General features: G+C 40.3%; 1 protein-coding gene across 1 annotated transcript in view; it reads right to left on the reverse strand.

Moving 5' to 3' along the window:
- Nucleotides 1-25,679, reverse strand: part of CD99L2 (CD99 molecule like 2) — a gene marked incomplete at both ends in the record, with an annotated part of 114,925 nt that overhangs the window by 57,700 nt on the left and 31,546 nt on the right. Inside the window, one exon of the mRNA XM_079728139.1 lies at nucleotides 3,799-3,858. Within this exon, the coding sequence (XP_079584265.1) occupies nucleotides 3,799-3,858 (60 nt within the window). The remainder of the gene's footprint in view (nucleotides 1-3,798; nucleotides 3,859-25,679) is intronic.

Here is a 25,679-nt window from a genome sequence, read left to right on the forward strand (position 1 = left end):
AATCCAGCGAGACAGAAAGGAGATCAGTGGTTGCCAGGGTCTGGAGGGGGAGGTGAAGAATCAGGGGATCAGAGGGTAATAAGTGAAGGGTACAATGTTTTTTTTAAGGTGATAGAAATGTTCTAAAATTGGCTATAGTGATGGTTGCACAACCGTGTGAATATACTAAAAGCCACTGAATTGTACATTTTAAATAGGTGAGTTGTATGGTATGGGAATTATCTCTAAATAAAGCTTTTAAAAAAATATTGCAGGAGCTTCCCCCTTGTACTTAGAATATGCCCAATAACACCCTATATGATCCAGACCCTGCCAACTTCTCCTTTTCTCCAACATTCTCCACACTCTGGCCACACAGGCCACCTTCCAGTTCTTTTCTGCCTCAGGGCTCTTACACTTGATCCCTTGGCCTTGAAGGCTTTTCCCCTGCTCTTGCATGTCACCTTTCCTCAGAGAGGTCTCTACTGCTTGATCTAAAGTAGCCAACCCTTTTTGGGGCCCTCCCTGCCCCATCACCCTAATGTATCTGCTCCAGAGTACTCTATAATATCTGAAATTATTTTATGTACTGTCTGTGTCCTTCTGGAGAGAATAGCTCCATGAGGGCAATGACCTACTCCACATGGTATGCCCAGCAACTGGAGAAGTGCCTGGCAACAAGCAAGCACTCAATAAACACTGTTGAATGGATGAATGAATGTCATGTACAAATACCCTGACCAAGGTGTCAGGGACGTTTCCAACAAGAAATGTACAATGTACAAAGTAGAATGTTCTCCAACCAGAAAAACAACTGAGCCAAGGAGAGATGGACAGGCCTATCTCTTTGAAACCTCAGTTGCATGAAATGCAAGCCAAGATAGAAAAAAAGGATGGCAGAGTGATGTGGTCTTGAAGGATGTCATTCAACAGAAGACACCATGTGCTGGTGGTCCTACAGGTCCCAGACACACTGGCTGATGGGTGCTGATGAAGATCAGAGGAGCCGGCGCACAACTGACAAAGGGATATAAGTATTAAAAAGTCCTCCATCAGGAAATTAACAAATTTACTAGTTAGGGGTCTGTTTATACTTACTGTGTTTGTTTTGTTGTCTGGTCATGTTTGGTTTTGGAAATGTTAAACAATTTCATTAAAACCATCACTGCTAATAAATTAAGTATATTTATTTTCCTGGGAATCTAAAAGGCCACATGCATGTATAGGACTGTGGACATGTTCAGGAAACACCTGAGAATGCTCAAGGCTCTCACCTCACACCACACACAAAACTATAAAGCTCTTAGAAGTTCATTTTTAGGTATATGATCCATTTTGAGTTAATTTTTGTGTAATGTATAAGGCAGGGATCCAAATTCATTTTTTGCATGTGGATATCCAATTGTCTCAGCACCATTTATTGAAGACACCATTCTTTCCCCATTGAATAGTCTTGGCATCTTGGTCAAAAGTCAACTGGCCATAGATGCAATGGTTCATTTCTAGACTCTCAATTTTGTTCCATTGAGCTCTATGTCTATCTTTATGATAAGTACCACACTATCTTGATTACTGCACGTTTGTAGTAAGTTCTGAAATTTAGAAGTGTGAGTCCTCCAATTTTTTCTTCTCTTTCAAGATTGTTTTGACTATTCTGGGTTCCATGAATTTCCATATGTATTTTAGGATCAGCTTGTCTGCAAAAATTCTATCTGGAAGTTTGACGGGAATTATGTTGAATTTGTTGAGCAATTTAAGCAGGTGAGCATTCCTCATGTATGCCTGACTCTTACACCAGAGACCCAGCCGCAGTAAGTCCTTCCAATGGAATCAGTTAAAGAACAATAATAATGGCTGACACTGAGCACTCACCTTGTACCGAGTCCTCTGCTGAACACTTCGTAGGGGCCATCTTATCTAACCCTTACAATTATTATTAATTTATTATTATTAAGCTCATGCAACAGATGAGGAAACTGAGGTGCAAAGAAGTCAGATAACTCACCCAAGGTAACAGTTAATAAGTGGCAAAGGCAGGGTTCAGACACAGGCAGTCTAACTCCAGAGCCCGTGCCTTTCTCAGTCCTGAATATACAAAGAGACCTCTCAAACTCATTAAAAAAAAAAAGACAAGCAACCTGGCAGAAAAATGGGAAAAGGATATGAACAGACAATTCACCAAGAGGAAAATGCAAATGGCAAAAAAATATATGATTTTTTTTGTCCATCATACTGGTAAAATGTTTTTGATTGGTAAAATCTGGCGATGGTATGGGTCTGGGGGAAAAACATACTCTTGTAACAGCATCAGTGGGAGTACACGATGGCACATGCATTTTGGAAACAATGTGTCAAAATCTATTAAAATATAAAATACATATACCCTTTGGCCTGATAGTTTCATTATACTTGGACACAAAGGAAATAGACAAGAATGTTCACTGAAGTCCCATTTGTAATTGTGCAAAACAGAAACAAACCACGTGCCTGCCAGTAAAAAGTGGCATCACTGGCCATGGCCAAAGCCACACCACTGGAATGCCAGCTCCATGAAGCATACGTTTGTGAATGAGATCTAGGTATAAAAATATAGATATATAGATAATATAGTGTGTTGGATCGTGGCCCCCAAAATATATAGCCAAGTCCTGAGCTCCAGAACTTATGAATGTGACCTTATTTGGAAAAAGGGTGTTTGCAGATGTAATTAAGTAAAGATCTTGAGATGAGGTCATTCAAGATTATCCAGATGGGCTCTAAAACCAACAAAAAGTGTCCTTATAAGAGACTGAAGAGGAGAAGACACACACACAAGGAGAAGGCCAAGTGAAGACGGAGGCAGAGACTGGAGCCATGCAGCTGCAAGCCGAGGACCACCTGGAGCCGCCAGAAGCTAGGCTAGGCAAGGAAGCATTCTTCCCCTAGAGCTTCCAAGCAGGCGTATGGTCCTACCGACACCTTGATTTTGGACTTCTGGCCTCAAGCACTGTGAGTGAATAAATTTCTGTGGTTTTAGGCCACCCAGTCTGTGGTACTTTGTTACAGCTGCCTGTAAGAAAGGAAACTAACATAGAGAGCTATATTCACTCAGGTCTTCAATACATATTCAGTTTTTTTAAAAGTTGTGAAATACATATAACTGAAATGAAAAAAAGCCCTACACATGTTATGTAAAACAAAATCACTGAATAATCTATGAGTGCAGATGTTCACAACAGCAGAGAAAACTAGTTGGGACCAGCATATCTCAAACTGACTTAGGCAGCTAGCTCCCTCTTGGGATGGGAGTGGCTGTTGTAGGATGGGGAGCGATCAATGGAAATATCAACTTTACTTTCTAAGCATTCATGCATTTTTTTAAAAGAATGGTTTAAATTTTTTTCTCCAAAAAATGTAAAGAGAAACTGATGACAAAGCTCAGCATTTGAGAGATTACCTGTAGATACGGTTCTAAGAATACCTGTTATAAAAAGATCTAAAAGGAGAAACAAATCCTTTATTCATTTCCAAGTATCTTTTTCTGAGCTAGAAAAAGATAGTCCTTGGAGGCCACTGCTGAGGTGTCACACCAGTAAAGGCTAGGACTTCAGCCAGAGAAAATCCTGTATCAGTTATTGCACATTTTTGATATTCTCCACAAAGGAAACAAAGGATTTTAAATATTCAGATTTTCTTTAAATAATGCAATTTATGATAAACATGTTATATCGGATCAAGTGAAATATAGGCCACCTATTGTTTTCCCTGAATGTGTGTTCTGAATGTGTAGTGCATATTAAGCATTATTATTTGCTTTTAATAGTTTGATTTACTACTCACGCTTCACTGAGGAAGTTTCTTCCAATGCATCCTCCAGACTGAAACCAACGTCCCCAGATCCTAAAAATTTAAAAAAACAAAAAAGATTTTTGAATGTAACTATCTTTGCAAGACACAGAATAATACTGAAATACTCCTGTAATGGTCACTTCCCTTTAGACAGTGTCATGAAGATAATGGCACAAAAGGAAATCAGTTGAAACCACCCAAAGATATATTGAATTGTTATCCTTCGACAAGCAACCTATTGCTACCAAAAAACAACAAAACAAACAGTCTTCAGTCTACCTGAAGGCTGAAGGCTCAACTGTATGAAACATGAAGTACAATCTTATTTTAAAAAACTTGATAGTATGACTTTTGCAACAGGGAGTATCAGAGCCCAAAAACTCCATTGATAATGGGCAAGTTCTTTCACCCCATCCCGGCTCTCACACAAACGCTGCTCTGCATTTTGGCAACCCAGGGCACCGTCCCACCCCGATCCCAGCAACTACACCTAGACTAGTATCTCTGACTAATTACACGTAACTAAAAAGGCACTGGGGAAGAGTTTTTCACAAGAGAATTTGTCCTCAGAAGTGGACCCATCTGCCCAACCCTGACTGCTATTGAACTTGACAGCTTTCATTCCCTCTAGATGGGCATGTAGTTAATGTATATACATTAACTCTCAAGCAAACCACTATGCATGTATACTGAAGTTGAACAAATAAGTAAATGGACAGTGGATTATAGAAACCAGGTTTCTCACTGTTGGAGAGGGAGGTTACAGATAAGAAGAGAAGGCTAGAGTGATCCATGTGATAGTGGATCAGAGTTGGAGACCTCAGTATGAACCACATTTAGCTTATATATATACAGATGGTTACATATAGAAATATTCATAAACATGTATATATACATGGGTTAGTATGCAGATATATATTCCCTTGCTCTGTCAGGTGAAAAGACCTAGAAGTATCAACACCCCAGTAGCAATGAACACACCGAGCACCCAGATCTTGGTTTCTAAATACCATTCTCCAATAAATGGAACCAGAGCTCCTTGGAGAAATGGCTGATTCTAGAATTGGGGCAGGAAATATCTAGATGAGTTTGGAGCATATTACAGTGCTAGGAAGTACTTTAAAATATATTGATATTGGTTGGTATATGTCAAAGGACCACAGGACTGACTGAAAGAGTTCTCAATGGCTAAAGGTGGAACAATTTTAAGCAGCAAAATAAAGTGGTATTGGATTATGACCCTAAGTATAAAATAAATTTCCATGAGTCCAGGCTGATATAAATAATTGAACAAAAACATAAAAAGGAGAGAACAGAAGAATTCAAATTAATTTATGTAGATATTTATCCTCTCCATAAATGTTGACTTCCTTCCAAGATTACAGTATGAGAAGGTGGGGGGAAGAGATAGTAACTTTACAGTGGAGAAACCTGACAAACACTACATCAGCCAGGCGATCAAGGTTAACTTTAACAGTGATGAGTCATATTGATACTATATTCCCTTGATATGATGTGATGAGAAGGGCACTATACCTGTGTGGTCTTCCTCTCAAGGAAGTGTAACTCTGTAACCCCAGTATACTCATAAGGAAAACATCAGAGAAATTCCAGTTGAGGGGCATCCTACAAAATACCTAATACTCCTCAAAACTGTCAAGGTTGTCAAAAACAAAGTTTGAGAAACTGGCATAGCCTGAAGAGCCTAAGGAGATGTAATGATGGAAAGTCATGTGGTACCCTTGATTGGATCCTAGAACAAAAAAAACGACTTTAAGTAAAAACTAAGGAAGTATGAATAGAGTATGGACTTTAGTTAATAATAGTGTATCAATGTTGGTTCATTAATTGTGACAAACGTACCATGCTAATATAAAATGTTAATAATGAGGGAAACTGGGTGTAGAGCACATTAGAACTCTTTGCACAAGTTTTGCATTGTAAATCTAAAACTGTTCTTAAAAAGTTTATTTTTAAAAATACATTTTATATAGCAAAAAAAAGGTAATCACTAAAAGAAGAGTTATAGGATATATAACCTCTAACTTATTCAAGAAAAAAAAAGAAAGGTCAACACCAACAACTAAAATTCAATCCAACAAAAGTCACCAAACGGAAAAAAGAAACAAAAACATGTTAAATAGAAAACATGGACTTTAACATAAGAATATGTACAATCATATCAGTAAAAAGTGAGTGTAAATAGAATAAATCTCCTATCAAAAGATAAATGGGGACTTCCCTGGTGGCACAGCGGTTAAGAATCTGCCTGCCAATGCAGGGGACACGGTTCAAGCCCTGGTCCAGGAAGATCCCACATGCCGCGGAGCAATTAAGCCCGTGTGCCACAACTACTGAGCCCGTGTGCCACAACTACTGAAGCCTGCGCGCCTAGAGCCCATGTTCTGCAACAAGAGAAGCCCCGCAATGAGAAGCCCGTGCACCGCAATGAAGAGTAGCCTGCACACCACAATGACGAGTAGCCCCTGCTCGCCACAACTAGAGAAAGCCTGCACGGGGCAAAGAAGAACCAACGCGGCCAAATAAATTTTTTAAAAAAAGATAAATGGGATAAAAAATTACTATATGCTGTTGACAAAATATACACCTAAAACAAAACACATATATATAAACAAACATATATATAAACATATATAAACATATATATAAACATATATATAAACATATAAACATATATAAACATATATGTGTATATAAAATAGAGAAATATATCAGGCAAATAATAACAGGAAGGAAATAATATTAATATAAGACAAAGATAAAATTTAAGACCTAAACCTCTAAACAGGAAAAGAGCAATATTTTATGGGAATAAAGCATATAATCCACCAATAAAATAAAAGTCTTATACTTAATAACCTAGCTTCTAAAATTCTAAAGTAGACTTTTGCTTCTTGCTATGATGAAATAATTGATATCAGATTAGCTTTCCCATCATAAATGACAATAAAATAGACAAAACACAAAGCAACAGCTTTCAGCATTGAATAAGCACTGAGAGACCGCAGTCCCTGAGATCAGGGAAATCATGACAGCTAAATCTAACAGGTGTTCCTGGATTGGATCCTGAATCTATAAAGATCATCATTGGGACAATCAGTGAAATCTGAATGAGGTCTGTGGACTAGATGGTAATACTGGATCACTGTCAACTTCCTGATCTTGATGGACGTACCCTGGTTGTGGAGGAGGGTGTCCTTGTTTTTAAGAAATGCACACTGAAGTATCAAGAGGTAATGGGCATCATGTTTGGGACTGATTCTGAGATTATTCAGAAGAAAAGTATTTGGAGATACATATACACACCAGAGCAAATGTGGTAAAACTGGGAAATCTAGGTGAATAGTAAATGGGAATTCCTTGTATTAGATATTACTGGAACAACTGGTGAAACTTGAATGAAGTCTTAGGATTAGGTAGTATTAACGGATCAGTGTTAATTTCCTGATTCAGATGGTTACATTGATGATATACAAAAGGATGTTTGTAGGAAATGGACTCTGAAGTATGCTGTGGGAGAAGGGATGACAGGGCATGGTAACATATTCTTAAATTATTGGGGGGAAAAAAGTTCCGTGTACTGTACTTGCAAGTTTCCTGCAGGTCTGTAACTGTTTAAACGTTTAAAGAATTAAAATAATTTAAATACACATATATCTTATTCCAACAATTGTACTTCCAGGTACGTGTTACAGAAAAATACTTATACGTGTGCCCAAAGAGTTATGTACAGGATGTTCATAGCAGTACTGCTTACAACAGCAAAAAGAAATGGAAACAGACCAAGTGTTCAAAGAATAGTTGAATTAAATATGGTAAATATGGTTCTTCAATACAATAAAATGTTCTGTAGCTGTTTAAAAGAATGGGATACTCTCAGTAAACTAGGACTAGAAGGCAATTTCCTCAACTTGATAATGAGTATCTACAAAAAACCTACAGCTAACATGATATTTAAGGGTGAGAAACCAAAGCTTTAGAAGATCGGGATCAAGGCAATGATGTCCCTTCTCACAACTGCTTTTCAACATCATACTGGCAGTCCCAGCTACTTCAATAAGAAAAGGAAAAAAAGGTATAAAGATTGGGAAGGAAGAAATAAAACTGTCTTTGTTTGCAGAGGACATGATCATACAAAATAACCCAACCCCCCCCAAAAAAAACCCAAAACAAAAAACTCCTGGAACTAGTAAGTAACTACAGCAAGGGTGCAGGATATGAGGTTAATACAAAAGTCAATCAATTTCCTATGTACCAGCAATGAACAAATGGAATTTGAAATAAAAACACACCATTTACATTAGCGGTCCCCCCCAAATAAACGCCTGATATAAATCTAACAAAATTTGCACAAGATCTATATAAAGAAAACTACAGAACTCTGATGAAAGAAATCAGAAGAGAACTAAATAAATGGAGAGATATTCCATGGATAGGAAGACTCAATACTGTCAAGATTTCAGTTCTTCCTAATTTGATTTATAGATTCAGTGCAATCACAATCAAAATGTCAGCAAATGATCTTGTGATTGACAAACTAATCAAGTTTATATGGAGAGGAAAAAAACCAGAATAGCCAATACAATACTGAATGAAAAGAACAAAGTTGGAGGACTGACAGCTACACAACCTCAAGACTTACTCTAAAGTTATAGTAATCAAGATAGTGTGGTATTAGCAACAGACAGATCAATAGAACAGAATACAGAGCCCAGAAATAGACCGACATAAATACAGTCAACTGATTTTTGACAAAGGAGCAAAGGCAATACAATGGAGAAAAGATAGTCTTTTCAACAAATGGTGCTAGAACAACTGGACAACCACATGGGAAAAAAAATCTAGACACAGACCTTACACCCTTCACAAACATTAACTCAAAATGGATCATAGTACATTGTCTTTTTGTTTTGTTGATAAAAGCTTTTGCACAGCAAAGGGAACTAAGTTGAATTAGGTTCCATTTATTTTTGCTTTTATTTCCTTTACTTTAGTAGACAGATCCAAAAAAATATTCCTGCGATTTATGAGAAGGAGTGTTCTGCCTATGTTTTCCTCTAGGAGTTTTACAGTATATGGTCTTCCATTTAAGTCTTTAATCCATTTTGAGTTTATTTTTGTATTTGGCATTAGACAATGTTCTATTTTCATTCTTTTACATGCAGATGTCCAGTTTTCCCAGCACCACTTATTGAAGAGAATGTCTTTTCTTCATCATATATTCATGTTTCCTTTGCCATAGATTAATTGACCATAAGTGTATGGGTTTATTTCTGGACTCTATTCTCTTCCATTGATCTATGTGTCTGCTTTTCTACCAGCACCATACTGTTTTGATTACTGTAGCTTTGTAGTATAGTCTGAGGTCAGGAAGCATGATTCCTCCAGCTCTGTTCTTCTTTCTCAAGATTGCTTTGGCTATTTGGGGTCTTTTGTGTTTCCATACAAATTTTTAAATTATTTGTTCTAGTTCTGTGAAAAATGCCATTGGTATTTTGATAGGGACTGCACTGAATTGGTAGACTGTCTTGGGTAGTATCATCATTTTAATAATACTGTTAAACAGAATACTGATACCCAGAACACGGTGTATCTTTCCATCTCTTTGTGTAGTCTTCTATTTCTTGCATCAGTGTCAAAATGGATCACAGACCTAAATATAAAACACAAAGTGATAAAACTCCTAGAAGATTAACACAGCAGAAAATATAGATGACTTGGGTTTGGTGATGACTTGTTAGATACAACCAAAGGCACGATCCATGAAAGAAAAAATTGATAAGCTGGATTTCATTTAAATTAAAAAATTCTGCTCTGCAAAAGATACTGCCAAAAAATGAAAAGACAAGCCACAGACTGGGAGAAAATATTTACCAAAGGCACATCTAATAAAGGACTGTTATCCAAAATATACAAAGAACATTTAAAACTTAACAATAAGAAAACAAAGAACCCCATTAAAAATGTGCCACATCCCAAGGGTCCCTGGTGACTAGTCTTCTCCTGCAGACCTGGGATCCAGGCCCAGGTATATGAAAAGATGTTTTCCAAAGAAGATATACAAGTGGCCAACAGGTATATGAAAAGATGCTCAACAACACTAATCATCGGGGAAATGCATATTGAAACCACAATGTGTTATCACCTCACACCTGTCAGAATGGCTAGATTGAACAAAACAAGAGCTAAGTGTTGGTGAGGATGTGGAGAAAAAGGAATCCTTACACACCGCTGGTGGGAGGTAAATTGGTTCAGCCACTATGGAAAACAGTGGGTCTTCAAAAAATGAAAAAGAGAATTATGATCCAGCAAATCCCACTTCTGGGTATATAGCCAAAGGAAATGAAATCACTATCTCAAAGAGATATCTGCACCCCCCGACACACACCATGCTCATTGCAGCATTATTTGCAATAGCCAAGACATGGAAACTACCATTGACAGATGAATGGATAAAGAAAATGTGGTATATACACACCATAGAATCTTATTTGCCATTAAAAAGAAGGAGATTCTGCCTTTTCAACAACATGGATATATCTAAGAAGGTATTATGCTAAGTGAAATAAGTCAGACAGAGAAAGACAAATACTGTATGATCTCACCTTCATGTGGAGTCTAAAAAAGCCAAACTCATAGAAACAGAGTAGAATGGTGGTTGCCAGGGGCTGCAGGGGTGGGGGAAATGGGGAGATGTTGGTCATAGGGTATAAACTTCCAGTTATAAGATGAATCAGTTCTAGGGATCTAATATAGTATTATTAGACAGTAATATAGGTGACAATAATTAGCAATTTTCAGGTATATAATACACTATTGCTAAGAGGGTAGATCTTAAATGTTCTCACCAGACACACACACACAAAATGGTAATTAGGTGAGGAGCTGTTAACTAATGGTACCATGGTAATCATTTCACAATATATACATGTACCAAATCATCACATTGTCAATTATATGGCAAAATGCTGAGATAAAGAAAAAATAAAGATACCAACCATGTGAGTCAGGGTTGGTGTATGCCTTGTTGGAATGTTTCTCTAAAACTATACACATAAACAAAAGCTGACCAAGAAAAAAACAACAACGGGCCAAAGACCTTAACATACACATCACCAAAGAAGATAGACAGCTGGCAAATAAGCATATGAAAATATGTTACACATTCTATCATTCGGGAAAATCAAATTAAAACATCCAAATGGCCAAAAATCCAGAACGCAGACAACAGCAAGCACTGACAAGGATGTGGAGCAAAAGGAAATCACATTACTGCTAGGAATGCAAAATGGTACAGTCACTTTGGAAGACAGTTTGGTGGTTTCTAACAAAACATACATACCATATGATCCAGCAATTCTGCTCCTTCGTGTTTACCCAAAGGAGTTAAAACCTTATGTCCAAACAAAAACTTACACAAGGATGTTTATAATTTCTTCATTCATAACTGCCAAAGCTTGGAAGCAACCAAGATGTCCTCCAGTAAGTGAGTGGATAAATAAACTGTGTTACATCCAAGACAATAGAATATTATTCAGTGTTAAAAATAAATAAGCAATCAAGCCATGAAAAGACACAGAGGAACCTTCAATGCCCATACTCAGTGAAAGAAGCCAATTGTAAAAGTAGCACAGTGTATGATTCCAACTATCTGACATTCTAGAAAGACAAACATTAAGACAGTAAAAGGATCAGTGGTTGCCATGGGCTGTATGGGGTGGAATGACTAGGTGGAGCACAGAGGATTTTTAGGGCAGTGAATCTACTCTGTATGATACTCTGATGGTGGATGCATGTCATTATACATTTGTCTAAACCCACAGAACGTACACCACCAAAAGTGAACCGTAATGTAAACTATGGACTTTGGGTGATAATAATATTGTCAATATAGGTTAATCAATTGTAACAAAGGTAGCATTCTCGTGGGGGGGGTGTTGGTAATGAGGGAGGCTGTGCATGTGTGGGGGCAGGAGGTATATGAGAAAACTCTATACCTTCTGCTCTATATTGCTGTGAACCTAAAACCAATATTAAAAAATTAAGTCTATTTTGAAAAAAAGAATGGCATAAGCCTATATACTGACATGGGAGAAAGCTCCAAGATGCAGTATTAAATAAAGAAAGCAAAGTGCAGAGAAGTATTTTTCCATGAGTGTGTATCTACATCTATAGCTGTAAAAATCTTCTGGAAGGTAGCTTACACACAGTAATTGGTAACAATGATTATGCTTAGGGAATGAGAAAAGTGGTCAGGGATGTGCATTGTACTATTAATTAAAACACTTCTTTTTGTTTTTAATCATGTATAAGTACTTATATTATTATAAATAATTTTTAAAGTTCTGTATCAAGCCCTCCAAAATCATAAGCCAATCATCCTACAAAACTCTATCCCTACTTTTTCACCCAAGAAGTGAGAGAGTAGGTTCTTCCAAATAACACCTTGTACAAGTAATAACGTTTTTAGCCTCAGCCATTCCCCTACTGTTTGCTGATATATCCTGCCACATGTCACTAAGAGTTAAGAGCAATACAACACACATTTTTCCAAAGAAGACACGCAGATAGCCGGTGGGCACATAAAAAGACACTCAACATCGTTAATCACAGGAAAATGCAAATTAAATCCACGATGAGATCACCTCACACCTGTCAGAATGACTACCACCAACAAGAACACAAATAACAAACATTGGCGAGGATGTGGAGAAAAGGGAACCCTCCTACACTGTTGGTGGGAATGTAAATTGATCCAGCCACTGTGGAAAACAGAATGGAGGTTTCTTAAAAAACTAAAAATAGAGCTACCATATGACCCAGCAATTCCACTCCTGGGTACATATCCCCCAAAAATGAAAACACTAACTCAAAAAGATACAGGCACCCCCCAATGTTCAGAGCAGCATTATTTACAGTTGCCAAGATATGGAAGCAACCTAAGCATCCATCAACAGATGAATGGATAAAGAAGATAGAAGATGTGGGGTACACACACACGCACACACACACAATGGAATACTACTCAACCATAAAAAAGAACGACATTTTGCCATTTGCAACAACATGGAAGGACTTGGAGGGTATTATGCTTACTGAAATAAGTCAGACAGAGAAAGACAAATACCGTATGATACCACTTATATGTAGAATCTAAAAAATACAACAAACTAGTGAATATAACAAAAAAGAAATAGACTCGTTGATATAGAGAACAAAATCCTCGTTACCAGTGGGGGAAAAAGGAAAAAGGGGAGGGGCCAGATAGGGGTAGGGGATTGAGAGGTATGAACTAGTATGCATAAAATAAATAGGCTACAAGGATATATTGTACAACGCCAAGAATATAGCCAATATTTTGTAGTACCTATAAAAAGAATATAACATTTAAAAATTGTGAATTACTATGTTGCACACCTGAAACTTATAATGTTGTACATCAACTATACCTGAATTTTAAAAAAAGAGCAATAACACAATTTTGCAGTATTTACTAATCCCTCATTGACCTTGGATTCAATGGACCCAAACTATCTGTGGACAAAACCACTCAAAATCTCAATTACATCCTGAGCTATTAAGACTTCAGAGTCTATAACCAAGCACAGCTGCTAAAATCAAGATGGGAACAAATATTCTCATGAGAGATACCACACCTCAAATGGTCTAAAATAGGGTTGCATTGTGGTGATCATTTTGTAAAGTACAGAAATATCAAATTGCTGTGTTGTGCACCTGGAACTAACAGAGTTGTAGGTCAGTTATACTTCAATAAAAAATAAAACTGTACCAGGGAGATAGCTCCATATCAGAAAAAAATAAATAAAAAAGCGTTGTATCCCACAGCTCTTCTATGTAACCTATAACTCAACGACTCAGTTTGGGTACAGGCGGACAGGAATCCTGTGCATTAGGGACACTGATTCACCCTCTGGCACAAGGTACACCCTAGAAAGCAGCTGACTCATCGTAGGCTCAATTTACAAGGCCCAAATCACTGTACCTGGGAGGCCAGTGTTCCGGCACCCAGCAGAAAAGTTATTTCGTTCCACTGCGGAGGGCTACAAATTTCTTTTAATGGAAAAAGCATGTAGTGAGCTGGTTACACCTACCTGAAAACATACGGCAGAACTTTGGAAATCGTACCCATGGGCTTGTGTGTGTCCTTGAGAAGATACATCTAATAAGGAAAGTGCCGGTTCTATCCACAGATGCCCCAGCAGCCTGAGTCCGTCCTGAAGTGGACTGTGTCCCTTTGGGAGGGAACACAAACTTGACCTTATATTGCAACCTGACCCACCGTGCCTGGGTGACTGGTGTCTGAAGCTGAGGGCACATTTAATGAGGGCTATAAAACCAGGCACAGCAGGCCCTTGTTAGAGGTTTCTGCCATGAAGTGGCTGAGATCCAGCACCTGCCCAAGCCTTGACTGAAACATCTGATCCATGAGAGACCCCATCTGATGTGCCCCTTAAGTACCTTTCATGTGGATTTGATCACTCCCTCCCTCCCTCCCTCCCCTGTCGTCCTCCCACCCTTCTACTGAGCTTATCCTGAAAGCACACCCACCCCTGTCAGGTGTTATGTTCATCCTCTCTAGACCTGCTCCGTCCAACATGGTAGCTCCTAGCCACATGCTGCTATTTAAATTAGTTAAAATTCAATAAAAATTTTAAAAATTGAGTTCCTTAGTCACACTAGCCACCTTCAAGTGCTCAACAGCCACGAGTGGCTGCTGGCGACTGTGTTGGACAGGCCGACAGAGAACCACCCATCAGCGCCACTCTAGACGGTGAGCTGCTGGAAGCAGGGATGAGGCCTGGCAGTGAGAAGGCCCTCCCTCAAGGTGTGTTCACCGTGATCATCCAAACTCTGTCCCCGGGCTGTGACAGTGCTACCAGTAGATCGTACCTGATATTACTTTGTAACAGATCCATTTGGGTTTCATGCCAAGAGCAAACTCATCTCTGCAGAGGGAGAGTCTGCTCCCTGCTACTGGATTCAGAACTGCAGGGGCAGCCAGAATCTCTGCTTACTGAAGATTTCAGAGGCAAAGTCGCAACCCAGCCAGGGAGATGGGTGCCTCTCAAGTGCCCAGTCACATCCATCACCCTGCTCTCTAAGGATGGTTTCTTTTCCACCTTTTTCTTTTGTACGTATAAGTGCTTAGTTTTCAATTTTTGGGGAATGGGTCCGGTACAAATCCTAAATGAATAAATATTCACCCAAACTACTTTGGTTCTCAAATTTTCAAATCTTGTCCCTTTTCTGTGACTGAATAAGAAGCCAAGGGAGAGAGTGACATGGACATATAGACACTACTAAAGTGGGAAGCAGCCGCATAGCACAGGGAGATCAGCTCGGTGCCTTGTGACCACCTAGAGGGGTGGGATAGGGAGGGTGGGAGGGAGGGAGATGCAAGAGGGAAGAGATATGGGGATATATGTATAACTGATTCACTTTGTTATAAAGCACAAACTAACACACCATTGTAAAGCAATTATACTCCAATAAAGATGTTTAAAAAAAAAAAAAAGAACCCAAGGGACATCTGAGACTAGTAAATTGTAGATGCCTCATCTTAGGATTTCCCATTTGTCTGTCCGAGTGAAGCTTCCATAAATACTGAAACTACATTTAAGTTTGTCCGAGAAAGCCAGGACAACACCCACCTGCCTGGCATCGGGGGTAGTGCCTGCATCTATGCCACAACTGCAAAGGAATGGAGTTATTTATCCAAGAGGTAACTGACTCGGTCAACAGCAAGGCTGTAAACAAGTACAGAGAAGATCCACACCAGAAGATGGGCCAAAATGAAATTCACGCTGGAGGGGTCAAATCATAACCCAGTAAATATAACTGTGGCACAAGCCCCTTGATCATCTGAGTTCGGGGAATAAGACTAAAATCAGCCCCAGAAGACTGAACCTACTGACTTAGGGGTGGGGGACAGCTTGATTGAACCTGAAATGAACCATGGAATAAGGATGTTCTACTTTAATATGATAAAGACCTCAGCTGACACGGCTGCTTGTAAAACCATGCATTTCCCCAGCCCTCTGGCCGGGGACCACTGGGCCGCGAGTAATAAAAAGCAAACCTGCAGGTCAGAAAAACAACTTCCCACCCCTCTGCTGCAGGGGCTCCCTGCCGACCACGGAGATGCTCCTGAAAAGTGCCTGTGGGGAACCTCCACAACAAAGTCATCGGCACGCATGGTCAATTTTATAAGCGTCTCTTTGAACACACTTTCTCTGTCTCCCGCCTCGTGCTAGAGAGGGTGGGAGCAAACTGAAAACGCTGTTAGGCTCATCCCTGATTTCCCCAAATTTCTGCACCGTTTTAACTCTTGTAGCCTCAACCTAGATTCAAACGCATGCGTCTTGATAAATTTATGCTTTTACACCTCCAAGCATGCTGAGTAATTAATATCCTCTGGGTTAGCTAGACGCTGCAGCCTTGCAAGGGAACATGGAAATGGCTTTCCTCTGATTCCGATTACTAAACGGATTTAGCTACTGCCACCTGAGCTCCCACCAGTTTCATGAATAAATTTAAAGCACTCCCAGAGAGGGCAATAACAACGCAAAGGCAGCAGTGCACCAGAAGGCAGGGATCAGCATTTCAGTCCCAAACAGCCACCACCATCAACACATCTGCAGTGTCCAACCCAGGCAGCTGGCTGCCCATATTCACAGGGCACACCTCTCACCAGGCACCTGCTATGTAAAGGGGAACTTGGTAATGCAGAAAAGGATGTAGATGCGGGCGACATGGCTAAAAGTCTTTTTACATATTTCCAGGAAGCATCTAAGTGTCCTCCATACATGGCAGGTAGCTTGATTTTCAATGTCGGGGGAGGATTTTTGTTTGTTTGTTTTACAAATTGCATAAGTCACTTTGCTGACTGAAAGGACGGTTTCAAAAAAAATAATTAAGAAAAAAGAAAGGACAGTTTCTTCCTTTCCACAAAGAAAGGTACATGCCTATGATGGCTGCTCAGAGGAAATTCCAAAGGTTCTTGGAAAGCCTGCAAGGATAACCTTTTCCACAGAAGTCGGAGCTCACAGCTAGGGGACTCCTCAGCTAAAGGAAACTGCAATGGATACCAGGGGCTGGGGGAAAGAGGACTGACTGCTAATAAGTATAGGGTTTCTTTCTGGGGTGATGGGAATATTCTAGAGGTAGATAGTAGTGATGGTTGCACAACCTAGTGAATATACTACAAACCACTGAACTGTAGACTTTCAGTTGGTGAATTTTGTTATGCAAATTATATCTCAATTTAAAAATGCAGTAGCTGTCACCAGGTATCGTCCCCAGCATTCAGCTCTGCAAGGGGGTACCCTGGGACCTTAGAGATCAGGGTGGGGAGCTGAGGACCACAGCAGTTAATCATTCGGCAGCAGAAACACAAATGGTCCTGGAGCCAGCAGATACGATGTCTCGTCACAGCTCTGCCACTCACCGACTAGGGGTCCTGCAGTGTTCACTTGACCTCGTAGAAGGGACCTGCTTCCCGTATGTAAACTGAAGCTACTACATCTGGTTGCTCAACCCCCAAAGCAATACTGTGGATGGCATGATGGAAACAAAGCCACCACGGACAAATAAATAAAGTGCCAAGATGATGTACCAGGAGGCTAGGGGTCTCAGGATAGCCCTACGACAAGAAGCGCACTGCTCGAGGTCACAGTTTCTGAGAAGCAATGCGAGATACTAAGTGCCTTGCCAAAAGCAACCCTGCTGGTGTCACATCAAAAACTGGAGCCTAAGGCTTCCCGACTCTGGTCCAAGGCCATTTCAAGACAACACATGAGGATATCAGCGCTGATGACCAGCTTTGGCGTTAAAGAGCCTGGGGTCAGGTCCCCTTCTGCCACTCACCAGCAGAGACACCTTGGACAAGAGCCTCGACAGCTCTGTGCCTCAGTTTCCTCATCTGTAAAATGGAGATAACAAGAGATTCTACTGCAGTGGGTTGAGGCGAGGAATAAATTGGTCATTATATATAAAGTGATTAGCCCACTATCTGACACATAGGAATCTCTCAATTATCAGCTACTATTATTATATTTGGTACTAAGTAAAGTAGAATCGCCTGGTAGATCTACAAGTAGAAGGCCCTCAAAAAATATGTATGAGTAAATAGCTTACAGGAGAGTATTAAAATGTTCAAAAGCTTAATAGATGCAGACAGAACAAAGTCACATTCTGATCTGAACTTACCCAGTGTCTGATGAACCTCTAGATCCTACTGATGTGATATAAGCCTGGGAAATTGAGGCACAAGAACGTCACAAGGCCATCCCAAAACACTTCTGAGCCACAGGCTCTTGACTAATAATCATTAATGCGCAAGGCATTTCCTTCCCCTTTAGCCAACGTAAACATAAGCGGATATTGGTGTAATTAAATTTTTTTTAATCCTGTGTAATTCCTTAAGTGAGGAAGCTGTCTCTGGTTGACGTTGCATAGATGGAAATTTCCCAATCAGAGCCAGGCAGCGCTGAACAAGACCTCGGGGATCGTCTAGTCCAGCCCACTTATTTCTGAGATAAACAGAATCCATTAAAAGGTTGATAGACTTGAGGGGGTGGGTTGTTTCAAGCTGGTTAAACAAAAACAGGAGAATCTCATTATAATACAGTTCATTATGCAGTACACATATGTTCTGATGAAGCCCGGGTTGCATCATGGGCCCTCAAAGAGCCCGCCTGGACCGAGAGCCTGATCTACCCAGTCAACTTCAAGGGCAAAGCCAAGCAATCATGTCATGAGGTACAGCACTGAGGTACAGCACTAAGCTAGGGGCTTCCCGTCCATGTTCATGAGTAGGATCGGTGGTAGAATCTGAGTCTACGCTTAAGAGGCCCATCAAGATTTCGGCCTTACCACCTGGCCAGGCCAGCGCAAAGGGAGAGAGGCGCTGCCAGCCCAAGGCAGCTCCTGTACATCCACAGCCCAGGTCTTTCTCCCGAAATCCAATCCTGCAGGTCACGCCACCCAGGGGAGATTTCCACAGCTCCAAAGAAACGTTCCCAAACTGGCCTCTGTCTTCCCTTGTCTTCCCAGCCTGGCTTCCCCCTTTTGCACAGAAGAGCTCAAGTGAACGCATCACCACCTACCTAGGCACCAAGTCAGAAGCATGGTCATTATTCTTTTTTTTTTTTTTAGAATTTTATTTATTTTTTTATACAGCAGGTTCTTATTAGTTATCCATTTTATACATATTAGTGTATATATATTCTTGGCTCTTCCTTCCTCATTTATGATTCATCCAAGACCAAATTTTATCTATTTTACCACCAAATATTTCTCATACCCATTCCGTCACCTCCACTTTTGTGGTCACTCCCTTAACTTCTCACCTCAATTATCACAACAGACCTCTAAGTGCCCTCCTTAGCTTGAGCCTTCTATTCTGCTGCCAGAAAAATACGCTATATCAAAAGATCTAGTTGGGTAACCCTTGTTACTCAAAAATTACCAATTTCTCTCCATTCTTGCCTAAAGAACAAGTCCAAACTCCTTGCGTATCATTCAAAACCCAACCATCCTCTGTACCTTTCTACCTCCCTGCCCACTGCTCTCTTTTCCCAAACCCCATTCTCTTCCTATAGATGCCATCAGCATCCTCAGAGGTGCCCGTTCCATGGAGCCCATTGATGCCCGCCCCCTTTGCCAAGTAAAACTTGTCACATGGGTCATCCATCTTTTACTCTAACTGTATCAGATACATCTGGGCCTGTCACCCTCACATTTGACTGTAAACTCTTTGAAGACAGGAGAATAGCACAAGGACTTGTCCTATAATATCACTCAGTTCACTGCCCCAAATCAACTCCTACTCTTCTAGCAGATGCTTAGATGGGAAACCCAAGACCATCTACGTTCAGGGAACCAACACTTACAACTTATTCTTTAAATTAGTGAACAGACAGATCTTCTGCCAAGGAAATCCATAGTTTCTCCTGTAAGCACTGAAGTTTTGATAAATAACTTTATAACAAGCTGGTGTCTGCAACTTAGGAAGACAATGAACGTATAGGCCTCAAACTTCAATCTTTTTTGGGGGGGTGTTTCTTTAAACGTTATCTACCCCTTCTTGGTTGCTGAAAACATTCTTTATTATTAAAGTTCAACAATTTAAAACATTTATTCAGATTTCTTATTTTAAATGAAAATATTTGACAGGATCCTGGGAACACTTTTGAACTTCAGGCTTGGCTTATCTTTTGTCAAACCTCAATTCTGAAATGCTTCCTTACTAATCCATCTGTTTCTGATAATAAGTCTTTGAATCAAATGGCAACCTTTTGGATCAGTCAGAAAACAGAAGTCACTTTCAGGGAAAATACTCCCGATTAGTGGCCTAAAAGATGTGAAAACTTCTCTTACCAAAGAGTCCTCTATGCCATAGGGCTAGTGAGAAGAAAAGAGAAAAAGGTCCATGAAGAGAAATGTGTAGATTATTTGCTCATTTTTCAATCGTGTTGTATTTTCTTGTTGAGTTGTAAGAGTTCTTTTATATAAATCTGGATACAAGTCTCTTACCAAATACGTGATTTGCAAAAGTTATCTCCCATTGTGTGGTTTGTCTTTTCACTTTTTGGATGGTTTCTGGTGAAGCACAAACGTTTTTTATTTTGAAGTCCAATTAATCTTTTTTCTTTTATCACATGTGCTTTTGTGCCATATCTAAAAAGGCCTTGCCTAACCAAGGTAATGAAGATTTACTCTTATATTTTCTTCTAAGAGTTTTATAGTTTTAGTTGTTACATTTAGACCTATGATCCATTTTGAGTTAATTTTGTGTATGGTATGAGGTAGAGGTCTAACTTCACTTTTTTTTTTTTTTTGGCATATGGAAATCCAGTTGTCCCTGAATCATTTACTGAAACGATTCTTTCTCCCACTGAATTGTTTTGGCACGTTTGTCAAAGTTCTACTGATTGTAAATTTGAGGGTTTATATTCCAACTCTCAATTCTATTCCATTGATCTATATGGTTATTCTTGGGCCAGTACCATCCAGTCTTGAATTCTGCTGTGTTGTAATAAGTTTCAAAATCAATAAGTGTGAATCCACCAACTTCATTCCTGCTTTTCAAGACCGTCTAGCTATTCTGGGCCCCTTGAATTTCCATACGAATTTTACTATCTATTTGTCATTTTCTGCAAAAGAGGCAGCTGGGATTTTGACTGGGATTGCCTTGAATCTGTAAATCAACTTGGGAAGTATTATCCCATCTATTTTTAAACATGCTCAAATCTCTCTTTTGACTGTACATCCCTAGCCCGATACTGCCTTCTCTCTCCTCCTGTTCATAACCAAACTTATAAAATGGCTGTTTATACTCGATGCTTCCAACCCCCTCTCCTTTCGATCACTCCTCAATGTCTCACAGCCACCTCACACTCAGCAGGTGCAAAACCAAACGCCTGCCCTTGCCCCTCCAACCTAGACCCTTTTCTGGGTTCACCTGTTTCACTGAATGGTACAGCTACACGCTCCACTGTCCCTGCCAGAAACCTGCACATCATCCTGGACAGCTTCCTTCTCATGTTCCACAGCCACACCATGAAGCACAGTCAATTCTACCGCATGCCCTCGGCCATCTGCATCCACTTCTCCACATCTCCACTGCAGTCATCATCTCTTACCTAGACAATCACAAGAGGCACCTACCTGGTCCTCCCAGGTCTGCTCCCCATCCCAACCCATTCTCCGCACAGCAGCCAGGGAGACCACCTTTTTTGTTTTTTTAAACAAATATCACAGCACATCATTTCCTTGCTCAAAACTCTCCAAGACCTCCTCACTCCAAGGAGGATACACTCCACATGCCTGATTACAGCCTGCGAGGCCCAGCCCGATGTGGCCCCTGCCTAACTCTCTCTGTAAGCCTCTCCTGTACTATGCCTCTCACTGTTATGTAATTTTTGTTACTTGTTTTCAAGTAAGGTATGCCCATTGTGCAAACATTAGAAAATGTAGAAAAGAAATAAAATACAAGCAAGTGATTATAACACAGATGAATCTTGAGGACATTATGCTAAGTGAAAGAAGCCAATCACAAAAGGACAGATACTGTAGGATTCCACTTACACGAGGTACTTTAGAGTAGTCAGATTCATACAGACAGAAAGTAAACTGATGGTTGCCAGGGGCTGGGGTGGGGGAGGGGGAGTTGTTGTTTAATGGGAACAACATTAGTGTTAGTTTTACAAGATGAAAAACGTGAACGTGCTTAACACCGCTGAGCTGTACCCTCAGAAGTGATTACAATGGGAACTTCAGGTTATATGGGGTTTTTTACCCCGCTTAAAAATAAACAACAGCAAGTGATGGCTTCTTAAAAAGAAACTTCACAAAGACAAAGACAACCACCTCGGGCATATTAACTTTGGGCAGAATCTGTAATGTCGTCTAATCAACTGTCCCTTAAAATGCAGCAAATTCATCTCCCTGTGTAACTCCGAGGTTCTCAGCCAGGAGGGACAGGCTGACTAAGTTTATGAACCTCTTCCCTCCCAGAATCGCCTGTGTTAGCGGACCAGGCAGGTGCTTTTGAAGGTCATTCATTGGAAGAGTCAGGTTGTTGGAAACTTCTTTTTTGTGTTCACCCCAAAACTGGCTCTGATCCCCTGGCATTATAAAGAATGAGCCCACGCCCTGTTGCCCAGGACAGTCCTTCAGACATCTGAATCCTGCTATACTCCTCACTTCTTCCTCAACACCTTCCCCCTTTGACTTGTACGACTTTTCTCCATGAACCTGTCCACGTGCATCATATTTGCAGGAAACGCCTTGCTCTAATTCTTTCCCTGATATACCCAACGGCAGACTGCTGCTTCTATCAACAGCCCTTGGCACTTGTGTGTGGTGCTCTGTAAAAACTGACTAAGCAATCCGAGGAGCAGTGTCAAAACACAGAGCGAGTCAGCCTGTGGGTATAAATACATCCCGCTCCGTAACCTCCTGTGGGGTGAGCTCACCACTGGAGCAGGCAATCAATCTGGCTCACCCTTCAACACAAATCCTCAGAAGGAGTGAGGGCCCCCACCCCCACGGCTGCCATTTTTCACATCTGTGGAAACAGAGAGATTGCTGTCCTGGGTTACGCAGCAACTCCAAAGAACTTATCCAAGCCTGTGTTTGCTTGATTTGGCCAACCAAATCCCTAAACCAGCCAGTTCTATGGGGGAGTATAAATCAAATAAGTGGATTAATACTATGCAAAATAAAATCACAGCTGTTCAGCTGACCTTTCCCGTTTTTACCACTCTGTGCTTGTGCCTCTGCACACAAGCTGGTGGCGGGCGCTAGGAATATAGATGTGCACCATGGAGCAGAATCCAACTTATCCACTTTCTAAGCTTCTTTCCAGCTCAAGTGCGTCCCTTGAAACATGAACCACGCAGGCTCAGCAACAGGCATGCTCACCTTTAAGAACCTCAGCAACTTAGACTATGTTTACTCACCAGCTGCACCTGACATGGATCCGCCCACAGTTAGAAACGTACTTTGCATCCCCAACCAGTACAGGCAAGCAACCAGCATACATCAGACATCTATGTAGCAACCAATGTTGCAACACAGTGCTACTGCTTGAACTGTCTTGGTAGCTTTGTCAAACAAAGGAACAGATTCAGCAAGTTGAATTCTAACTTTGTTCACGGCCATGTTCCCCACAGAAAGGGGGTCTGGAAGGTCTGAGGCGAGGCTGGGCGTGGCACAGGTCCACTGGGTACTCAGCACATTTTTTATATGAGGTCACCTAGCCTGTATATATATTATATATATATATATAATATATATATATACTATATATTTATAATATAAATATTATATATATATATATATTTTTTTAGTAACACCAAACCTTCAAAAAGGAGACTTGCCTCATTTGAGGGAGGAAAAGGAATGAATGATATACACACCAACATGGATAAATTTCAAGATAATTATGCTAAGTGACAGAAGCCAGACCAAAAAGAAAGAGTAAGTGCTGTATGACTCCATTTCTATAAAATGCTAGGAAATGGAAACCTGTGGTGACAGCAAGCAATACTTGGGGATGGGGATAAGGGCAGAGAAGGAAACTTCTGGAGCTGATGCACACAGTCATGATCTCGACTGTACTGATGGTTTCACAGGTGTATACATATGCCAGAACTGATCAAACTGTACACTTTAAATGTTAAAAACAATGAGATATACGTCCCTTGTGAGGAAAAACGTATATGCCTAAGTCCTCGCAATAGGCCTCTGTTATGAACCTCTTCTTCTAGGTTCTTTCATTTCTTGTTTTCATAAAGTCTGGAATAATATATACCAAAATGTTAACTGTAGTTATCCACAGGTGATGCCTATTTTCTGAGAATCTATTAATTCTACATTCAAAAACAAAACTATTTTTTTAAAAGCAATGTAACATAATGCAAAGTTAATGTTATAACAACCAATACCCTTTGTGGCAGGCAGGTCCCCTCAAGGATGTCCACATCCTAAGCCCTGGAACATGTATATGTCACCTTATGTGGCAAAAGGGATGAAGGATACTGAGATGAGGAGATTATCCTGGAGTATCTGGGTTGGCCCAAGGTAATCACATAGGCCCCTATAAGTAAGAAGAGGGATGAGGGAGGGTCAAAGTCAATGTGATGGGGGGAAGGAGGCCATGAGAGAAGGAATGCAAGTGACCTCCCGATGCGGGAAAAGCCAAAGAACCAGATTCTCCCCTAGAGCTTCCAGAAAGGACACAGCCCTGTCGATACATTCATTTTAGCCCAGCAAGATCCAAGTCAGCCTTCCAACCACCAGAATGTAAGAGAATATATTTGTGCTGCTTTAAGCCTCCAAGTTGGTGGTAAGCTGTTCCAGCAGCTACAGGAGACTAACAGTCCCTTCCTTTCTTCTAAATACAGGTTTATCTCTTCTGCCAACACACCTTTGCTGAGCTTCTACTTGGTGTCAGATATCATCCTAGGCCTGGGGAATAGCAAGAACAGTACATTACCTGCCCAGAGAAGTCACCAGAACAGCCGGCATCTGTTCAAAAGAAGCCAAGTGTCCACCTTTGTTCGTAACCATCATGCAGTATTCACTTGGAAATCTTTCCAGATCCTATTCTGCTAACCCTGTAATGTCGTTATTTCAACAGGCAATTATTCTTTAAAAAAAAAGTCCTACTTACAATTATGTATATTCTAATTGGGTAATATGACTGACAAAGGCCTTAATTATGGTCCATAATTCACACTTAGTATATTATTAGACCTTTGCTACAAGTTGGCATTTGTGAGCATTACACCATTGTTCTGTCATTTGTGCAGCTTTCTCCAATTATTGTACTTGCAGGGCATTAGTGCAATTCAAGGTGAAAAACAATGGACAGTGGTCCAACTACCAGAGCCTTTCATTTACCTGAGAAAAACATCTTTTGGTGACTCTAACCCAAAACATACAGGCTTTCAGTGGGGATCCACTATCCACAAGGAACTTGATTTGCTAATCTTGTGAATTATCACAATACTCATGTAAAGGCAGGCTGACTATATTCCTATTTTCAGGTGAGAAGGCCAAAGCACAAACCAGTCAAAGGCAGCAAGTTAAGAAATGAGAATTCAATGGGTACCTGTCACATTTCCATGTAGATCTTGCAGTATGGGCTCAAGATGAGCAGCCACATGGACTTCCTTTCCATCAGGACATGAACAGTCTTCTTTTGGTGGTTTTCGTATACAGTTGACCCTTGAACAACACTGGTTTGAGCTCTGTGGGTCCATTTATACGTGAATATTTTCCAGTAGTAAATAGTAAAGGACTACATGATCCACAGGTGT

This window comes from Hyperoodon ampullatus (assembly GCF_949752795.1).
Source record: "Hyperoodon ampullatus genome assembly, chromosome: X".
Lineage (NCBI taxonomy): Eukaryota > Metazoa > Chordata > Mammalia > Artiodactyla > Ziphiidae > Hyperoodon > Hyperoodon ampullatus.